At 54.4% G+C, this 9349-nt stretch overlaps 1 protein-coding gene across 4 annotated transcripts in view; it reads left to right on the top strand.

Annotated features, from left to right (window-relative positions):
* Positions 1–519: 519 nt before the first annotated feature.
* The window catches only part of TPM2 (tropomyosin 2), a 36527-nt gene continuing 27697 nt past the window's right edge, over positions 520–9349 (top strand). The window contains exons 1-2 of one of the 4 annotated variants that reach the window (XM_032213575.1): positions 520–772; positions 1207–1332. In XM_032213575.1, coding sequence (XP_032069466.1) covers positions 659–772; positions 1207–1332 — 240 coding nt within the window. In that variant the 5' untranslated portion in view covers positions 520–658. The remainder of the gene's footprint in view (positions 773–1206; positions 1333–9349) is intronic. The other 3 variants (XM_032213576.1, XM_032213572.1, XM_032213571.1) reach the window with 3 other exon arrangements.

Here is a 9349-nt window from a genome sequence, read left to right as displayed (position 1 = left end):
ATCTATCTATCTATCATCTATCTCTATCTATCTATCAATCATCTATCTATCTATCTGTCTGTCTGTCTGTCTGTCTGTCTGTCTGCCGCGGTGGTTCTGGCGCGGCCCCCTGGCACGGCTCTGTAGCCAGGGGATGCGGTTAGCTGCAGCCCAGGCTAGGCGCTGGCTGTGGGCTTCAGTTAAGCCGCCACGAGTGACTGCCACGTGTGACCCTGCTTCCCGATTCCCGGGGCTTTTGCGACGAGATGCAGCGGCGGGACACCGTGGCTCGGTCGCCCGATATAGCAGGCCGCAGAGAAATCTGTCTCAGCGGGGCTTATGGGGCCTCCAGGCCGTCCTGACTCGGGAGGGGGAGCGGGAATGCCGAAGCGCTTACGGCCAAACGGGGAGAGACGCGCTGCCCCTTGGCCGCCTGCCTTTCTCTCCCCGCCCGCAGGACGCTCCGAGTTTGCCAGCTTGTCCCTAAAAGGTGCTGCTTGGCCGGCGGGGGAGGGACCGGCCCCTCCCCAGCTTTTAGGCAGCGGCGGAGGTCCGGGGCGCCCAGCCAGCACCCGCCGCTCCCGGCTCCACTCGGCTCTCTCGTCTCCGACGCCCGTCTTCTCCTCTTTCTCCAGCCGTCCGTTCCGTCGGTCTCCCAGCCGCCGCCGCCGCCGCCGCCATGGAAGCCATCAAGAAAAAGATGCAGATGCTGAAGCTGGACAAGGAGAACGCCATCGACCGAGCCGAGCAGGCGGAGGGCGACAAGAAACAGGCGGAGGACCGGTGCAAGCAGGTGACTGGCCCGCGCCCCGACTGCCCCGGGGGGGCCGACCCATCTGGAGTCTCTGTCCCGGGGGGGGGGCGGCTCCCCACGCCCTATCAGCATTCCACCCCGCCGGAGCCCTGGGTTTGGGGGCCCTGGGTTTGGGGGCTCTGGGTTTGGGGGCTCTGGGTTTGGGGGCTCTGGGTTTGGGGGCTCTGGGTTTGGGGGCTCTGGGTTTGGGGGCCCTGGGTGCGCTTCGGAAAGTGAGGGACGTCCTTGGTCCCCCTCCCCGTCTCCTAAGGGAGCGAGGGTCCAGAGGGCCCCCACCCCGGGGCTCTGAATGCAGGGCGGCCCCGCCTCTCCCAGCTCCCCCCCCCTCGGTTGAGCTTCGCTGTTCTGCAGCGGGGTCCCAGGCACAGCATCTCCTGACCCCCTGCCGCCTTTTTCTCTCTTCCCCCGCGTAGCTGGAGGAAGAGAAGCAGGGCCTGGAGAAAAAACTCAAGGGAACCGAGGATGAAGTGGAGAAATACTCCGAAGCGGTCAAGGAAGCCCAGGAGAAGCTGGAGATGGCCGAGAAGAAGGCGGCCGACGTGAGTGAAGCCAAGGGCGCTGGGGCGGGCTCCGAGATCCGTGGGCTTTCGGGGTAAGGGTCGAGCCGTCGGGGCGGGCTTGGCCGGGCGCCCTGATGAGCAGCGGCAGATGAGACGCGACGCCCCTGCAGGTATTCCGAGCGCTTTAAGCCCCGAGCAGCTGCTGCCGGCGGCGCCGGGGAGGGGACAAGGGAGGGGTCTGGCAGGCAGCGCGTTCCGTCCAGGGTGCCCACCAGCGAGCGGAGCTTAAGGGAAGCATCGCCGGGCGCCGGGCCAGCCGCCCCAAAACCTGTCAAGGGCCCACAGTTACCACTGCTGAGCTCCCTTCTAAGGCCGGCTTTGACCCCTGCCGAGAAGGCAACGCAGGTGGTGGCGGCGGCGGCGGTCGCGGGTAATGTTAACGCCCAGCCTCCGCGAAGGCACTCGGCACCCTATAAATAAACGCGCCTTTCGAAGCCCGGCCCGTGTCGGGCTGGAAACCAATCGGGGAAACTCAAGGAGCTGCTAAAAGGTAGCCTTGGAGGACAGCCAGCGCACCCCCCCTCCCCGCACGGCGGCCAAATATCCCAGCACCAACAGGACCCACCACTGGGGAGGCTGGCCCTGCCAGGGGGCAAGGCAACAGGCGGCCCAGAGACAGGGGTCTCTCAAGAGACGGGAAAGAGGAAGGCTCTGTCCCCCAGAGCCTAAGCAATGGAAGCAGCGGGCCCAGATCTGTCCCTTGGAGCCCCAGCCTTGGCTAGTGGGCCACAGAATGCAGCAGAGGTGGAAGGGCGAGGCATCCCCCCCCCCCAGATTCTCCAGGTGCTGGAACAGAGCCTCGTCTTCACCAGGAGCAGCTTCTTTGTGGGGCCACCTCCCCCCTTCAGTGCGCAGGCTCTTCCAAGGTGGGGCCCACTGGAGGAGCCAGGATGGGCTGCTGAGGTGCCCAAAGGGACCCCTTCCCCTTCCGATGATCAAGAGCTGCCTGGAAAACAGGCACTGTGGCCTGGCTCAGAGAGGAGCCCTTTCCCTGCATAGATTAACTGGAGCCCCTCTGCGCAAGGCGCCCCCAGCTGCCCCCTTGCCCCCCAACCCCTGAGCACCCAAAGTGCCCCCAAGACTCCCCTCCCCTCCCCGGGAGAATCCCCACACTTCCTGGGGCCAGGGAATTCAGCAGAAGCTGGAAGGAAGGAAGCTGCTGCCACCCTCCTCTGGCCTGGCTTCTCTCTCCCTCTGGCCTTTGCTCATATTTGGTGATTCCCTGAGCCAGGGGGAGGAGGAGGAGGGGCTGACAGGGGGGAGGAGCAATGCCTTGGAAGTCTCCAGCTGCTCCCTCCTCCGTGATGGTCCCATCGCCTCCTACTGCACCCGGGGTTCCCCCTGTGTCCTCCTCTCCCCCGTCCCTGTGCAGAACCCACTTTGCCCGTCTTTCTGGACCGTGTGGGGCTGCTGGAGAGTGTTTGATGTTAAGGGAACTGAACCTGAACCTGCAGACACCTGTATTCTGGAGGCCTCAGGATGGAGGGGTCCCATCACTCAGAGCAAGGCTCAGCCCAGCAGCAGGAGAACTGAATGGGGAAGGCTGTATTTGTATTTGTATTTTATTATTTGTATGCCGCCCTTCTCCGGGAGGACTCAGGGCGGCGAACAATTCAAGGGGGGAAAAAAAGGGGAACATAAAAAGACAAAATACAAATAATAAAAGTAGACAACAGTCGCACAACCATACATGTCGAGAGGGGAAGGGAACTCATCACCCCCAGGCCTGCCGGCAAAGCCAGGTTTTGACGGCTTTCCGGAAGGCCTGGAGAGAGGTGAGGGTCCGAATCCCTGCGGGGAGTTCATTCCAAAGGGCCGGAGCTGCCACAGAGAAGGCCCTCCCCCGGGTAATAGCCAGGTGGCATTGGCTGGTAGACGGAACCCGGAGGAGGCCGACCCTGTGCGATCTAATGGGTCTATGGGAGGTAATTGGCAGCAGGCGGTCTCTCAAGTACCCAGGTCCAATACCAGGAAGGGCTTTATAAGTTACGACTAGCGCCTTGAAGCGTATCCGGAGACTGATCGGTAACCAGTGCTGCTCAGGATGGGTGGAGAAGTTCCTAAAGAAAAGCAGAACAGCAAGCAATTCGGGAGAAGAGGAGAAGAAGAGGAAGACACTTCAAGAGCCAGTGGGATTACACAAAGAGTGTAATAAAGGCCTGGAAACAAGCAACCCAAATGGAAAGAGACTCGGGTCACAAAGGGAGAGAACAGACGGAGCAGCGTTCAATTGTTGGCTGGCATCAAAGAAAGCAAAATCTCTTGAAGAGTTTAGCAGAAGATGCTCATGAAAAGGGCTTTCGTTGTATCCGAAATCGAAAGAGCCAGTCCTGCAGCTGCTCAAGGAAGGAAGCAACCCACTTTCAGCCCCACTCTTCTCCGCCCCCACCCCACCCCCAAGTGTTTCCCATCACACGTTTTTGAGAGATGGCCCGAAGGGCAGGAACGAAGCCTGAGACAAGAGAAACGCCAGCCAGGTGGAGGAGAGAATCCAAGAGGCCTGGAGAAACGCAAATAGCAGCTCTGCCCTCAAACAAATGGGGTTGGAGCAACAATAAACAACAGATGAAGCTTTCTGATATCTGGGCCTTGGAAGACCACCAAGGTGGGCCCCACTGGAGGAGCCAGGATGGGCTGCTGAGGTGCGCAAAGGGACAGGAGTTCATGAAAAGGCTGATCCATAAGTATCCCGATGTGGTAATCAACAAAAAACCCACCATGGATTTCCAAGAGAAATCTTGCCGTTCTTATTCGGTGTTTGATCGTGTCATTTCCTTGTGGGAATGTACAGTCATAACCCAAGTTGATTTCAGCAAAGCACTGCTGCACACACACACACACCCCATATGCTGATTAATGAACTGGTTAAGCCTGGCTGGACTGGCTTGAGAAGAATCCTTGTAGCATGGTGATCAAAGCTTCTGCTTCAGGTTGGAGGGGAAACGGCTTGGGTGCCCCAAAGGTTAACCCTGGGTTCTCTAGTCTCCAATATTTTCATAAATGAGTTGAATGCTGATCAAATCTGCCGGCATTTCAGCTTTTGATGGGATAGCTAATACCCCAGAGGACAGAAATAATAAAAATATTAGCAATAGCAATAGCAGTTAGACATATACCGCTTCATAGGGCTTTCAGCCCTCTCTAAGCGGTTTACAGAGTCAGCATATTGCCCCCAACCGTGGCACAACAAAACCACGCTCGACTAAACCGCACCCGATTAAACCGTGTCGCTGACGTCATCAACAGGGCGACAACAGCCAGCGCGGAGAAAGAAGGGCGCTTTAAATAGCGCTTTGAAAGCAAGCCGATTCAAGTTAAGGTAAGGGTTAGGTTTAGGGTTAGATTTAGGGTTAGGTTAAGGGTTAGGATTAAGTTTAGGGTTAGGTTTAGAGTTAGGTTTAAGGTTAGGTTAAGGGTTAGGTTTAGGATTAGGTTTGGGGGGTTAGGTTTAGGGGTTAATTTTAGGTTTAGCGTTTACACCCTGCTTCTGTCTCTGCGCTGTGATGACGTCAGCTACGCGGTTTCGTCGAGCGTGCTTTAGTCGAACGCGGTTTTGTGGTGGAACCGCCCCCAACAATCCGGGTCCTCATTTGACCCACCTCGGAAGGATGGAAGGCTGAGTCAACCTTGAGCCGGTGAGATTTGAACCGCCGAGCTGCAGATAGCAGTCAGCTGAAGTGGCCTGCAGTACTGCACCCTAACCACTGCGCCACCTCGGCTCTTGGAAAATGGAGAAATGAGCTGAATAGAATAAATTTAACAAGACCAGTGCCATGTTTCTTCAAACGCAATGCCAAAATTTTAGCCAATGTGCACACACACACGCACACACGCACGCACACACACGCGCACCACTGGATGGGAGATACTAGTCTTGGAGCCGTTCTCGCAAAAAAACCCTTTGGAATGGGTGGGGGGGTGGACGAGTGCAAGTGAGTTGGAAGCAATCATGTGACATGGCTGCCAAGGTGAAAATATTTACGCTGCCGGACTGAGATTCTGGGTCCCTCGTGCCCCAAGGGCGGTTTTGTGTTTTAGGAAGAGACACTGAAATGCCAGGGGCTGCCTTGAAGAACAGCCCTCCTTTCCCAGGTTTGTCCTTCCATCTTTCCAGTCTGTGGAATATGTCTATTTGTCCACAACTGCTGCATCTCTGACCTCTGGCCAGCAGCGGATGTACATTCAGCCCGTGACCCGTCAAAACCGTGATCCACTAAAGCGCGCCCGATTAAAGCGCGCACGTGACGTCATCAGCAGCGTGACAAATACAGCCAAATAGAGCCAAGGTGGCGCAGTGGTTAAATGCAGCACTGCAGGCTACTGCTAGATCAGCAGGTCAGCGGTTCAAATCTCACCGGCTCAGGGTTGACTCAGCCTTCCATCCTTCTGAGGTGGGTAAAATGAGGACCCAGATTGTTGGGGGCAATATGCTGACTCTCTGTAAACCGCTTAGAGAGGGCTGAAAGGCCTATGAAGCGGTATATAAGTCTACTGCTATTGCTATTGCTATTGCTACAACCGCGGAGAAAAAAGGGCGCTTTAAAAAGTGCTTTTAAAGCAAGCCGATTCACATAAAGGTAAGGGTTAGGTTTAGGGTTAGGGTTACGTTAAGTGTTAGGGTTAGGTTTAGGGTTAGGCTTAGGGTTAGGTTTAGGGTTAGGTTTGGGGGGGTTAGGTTTAGATTTACGCGTTAATTTTAAGTTTACCGCTCACAGCGTGCTGTTTTCGTCGCGCTGTGATGACGTCACGTACGCGCTTTCGTCGAGCGCGCTTTAGTCTACCGCGGTTTTGTGGTGGAACCGTTCAGCCACAGCTCAGCCTGGGTGGCCGGGCTCTGAAGAGCATCACAGTCCTGTGACAGGTTGTGGCTCTCGACGGAGTTCCCGTTCAGCCATGAACAGACAATTGAATGGACACGCTGCCCCTGGGAAGCAGCTGAGGGGAACCGACTGGGCCAAGACCGGCTGGGCTTAGCCCTGTGCCAGGATGCCAGGAGGACGCTTGGCACTGGTGCTTCTTGGGAAAGAGCGACATCAGGGCAGGCTTAGCCAGGTTGCGAAAAGGAGAGGACCGGAGGGCAGGAGGGGAACCGGCAGCCAGGCAGAGGATATGGGGAAATGCAGCCAACTGATAGAAAGGAGGGTGAAAAAAAAAACCCAAAGCTCCTCTCCCAAATCAAGGGTCAGCCAGTCTGAAGCTGAGGTCCCTACACAGACCCTTCCTTGGGACCAGCTGTGGGGAAAGGAATTCTTTCCTTTCTTTATAGAGCCGAGGTGGCGCAGTGGTTAAATGCAGTACTGCAGGCTACTTCAGCTGACTGCAGTTTGGCTGTTCAAATCTCCCCGGGCTCAGGGTTGACTCAGCCTTCCATCCTTCTGAGGTGGGTAAAATGAGGACCCGGATTGTTGTTGGGGGCAATATGCTGATTCTGTAAATCGCTTAGAGAGGGCTGAAAGCCCCATGAAGCGGTATATAAGTCTAACTGCTATTGCTATTGCTCCATCTATCTATCTATCTATCTATCTATCTATCTATCTATCTATCTATCTATCTATCTATCTATCTATCTATCTATCTATCTAATTATCTATCTATCATCTATCTATCCGAGGTGGCACAGTGGTTAGGGTGCAGTACTGCAGGCCACTTCAGCTCACTGTTATCTGCAGTTCAGCGGTTCTAATTTCACCGGCTCAAGGTTGACTCAGCCTTCCATCCTTCCGAGGTGGGTGAAATGAGAACCCAGAATGTTGGGGGCAATATGCTGACTCTCTGTAAACCGCTTAGAGAGGGCTGAAAGCCCTATGAAGCGGTATATAAGTCTAACTGCTATTGCTCGCTCTATCTATCTATCTATCTATCTATCTATCTATCTATCTATCTATCTATCCATCCATCCATCCATCCATCCATCCATCCATCCATCCATCCATCCATCCATCCATCCGAGGTGGCACTGTGGTTAGGGTGCAGCACTGCAGGCCACTTCAGCTGACTGCTATCTGCAGTTCAGCTGTTCAAATCTCACCGGCTCAAGGTTGACTCAGCCTTCCATCCTTCTGAGGTGGGTGAAATGAGGACCCGGATTGTTGTTGGGGTCAATATGCTGACTCTGTAAACCACTTAGAGAGGGCTGAAAGCCCTATGAAGCGGTATATAAGTCTGCTATGGCTATTGCTATTTTAAAAAGAATAGTGAGATTTAACTTGGACGTTCAAGGTGCTGCAGGAAATACTTCCTCACAAGGCTTCTTCCTTCCAACTCTTCATAGTGCTGTCCACACTTGGAAGCCATGCTCCAAACCGGCCTTTGGCTGGCCCCAAACCAGAGTTCCCGCCCGTGTTTCGGACCAGAAACAAGGCAGAGATGAAGGGAATGTGCTGCCTATCCAGGCCAATGCAAGTCTGACCCAGAATTGAAGGTTTGCTGAGCGCCTGGTTGGGAAAAGTCATTGTCTGTAACTCTGGAGAAACAGAGATGTTGTAAATGGGAGAAGCCTTTATTTGCAACCCTCGCCCGAGAGGAAGAGCTCAGAGCCGCCTTCTGTGGGTTGAGAGAGCCACAGTCCGGGGTTCTTCTCTCTGCCTCCCCTGCCGTCCACCTCGCCCGTCCCGATCCCGGGACCATGGCCGGGGGCAGATGCCCCTGTGCTGCAGCAGGATTGCAGCTATTTATTTATTTATTATTTATTTATTAATTAGACTTATATACCGCTTCATAGGGCTTTCAGCCCTCTCTAAGCGGTTTACAGAATCAGCATATCGCCCCCACAGTCTGGGTCTTCATTTCACCCACCTCGGAAGGATGGAAGGCTGAGTCAACCTTGAGCAGGTGGGATTTGAACCGCTGAACTGCAGATAGCAGTCAGCTGAAGTGGCCTGCAGTGCTGCATTTAACCACTGCGCCACCTTGGCTCTTTTTAATATAGATATAGAGATATATAGATATAGATATACATATAGAGATATATATAGACATAGATAGATAGATAGATAGATAGATAGATAGATAGATAGAGGGAGAGAGAGAGAGATATGGATAGATATAGATATCGGTAACCCTCAGACCAATAAGATCACACAGGGTGGGCCTTCTCCGGGTGCCGTCAGTGGGACAATGCCGGCTGGTGGCGCCGAGGAGTAGGGCCTTCTCTGTTGCCGCTCCGGCCATATGGAATGAGCTGCCCCCAGAGATCTGGACCCTGCCCACTCTCGTGGCCTTTTGAAAAGCCACTAAAACCTGGCTTTTCCGGCAGGCCCTGGGGCTGCTGACCTCTTGATTGAGGTCCAGGCCCCTCCTGATTGGGTGTCTCTTGTGTTCCTTTTTTAACTTTGTTGTGTCCCATGGTTTTTAATAATTCTTTTTAATATTTTTTTCTTCATTTCTGTAAGCCGCCTGGAGTCCCCCGGGATTGGGTGGCATAGAAATTCCATAAATGAAATGAAGAGTGATGGCAATGTTTCATTCGGTGCCCTGTGTGGATATCTGGAAGCCTTGGAAGTCCAGAATGGGCTGTTTGGAGGGCACTAGGTCTAGCACACCTGTTTGTTCAAGGAAGAAACACTGGAGGTGGGCAGTGCCAGTTTCCAGTGACACCGCTAGGTGGCCTTGAACTTCCTTGAAAGGAACGGGCAAGTGGTGGGGGGGCCAAGTGAGGCAGCGGGCTTTCCTTTCCCCTGCTGGGGCCCTCTAGAGCAGTGATTCCCAAACTTGGCAACTTTGAGAACCACTGAGCTGGCTGGAGAATTCTGGGAGTTGAAGTCCACAAGTCTTCAAAGTTGCCAAGTTTGGGAACCACTGAGCTGGCTGGAGAATTCTGGGAGTTGAAGTCCACAAGTCTTCAAAGTTGCTAAGTTTGGGAACCACTGAGCTGGCTGGAGAATTCTGGGAGTTGAAGTCCACAAGTCTTCAAAGTGGCCAAGTTTGGGAACCACTGAGCTGGCTGGAGAATTCTGGGAGTTGAAGTCCACAAGTCTTCAAAGTGGCCAAGTTTGGG

Source organism: Thamnophis elegans, chromosome 3 (assembly GCF_009769535.1).
Source record: "Thamnophis elegans isolate rThaEle1 chromosome 3, rThaEle1.pri, whole genome shotgun sequence".
Classification (NCBI taxonomy): Eukaryota; Metazoa; Chordata; class Lepidosauria; order Squamata; family Colubridae; genus Thamnophis; species Thamnophis elegans.
This window is presented reverse-complemented; position numbering and strand designations above follow the sequence as displayed.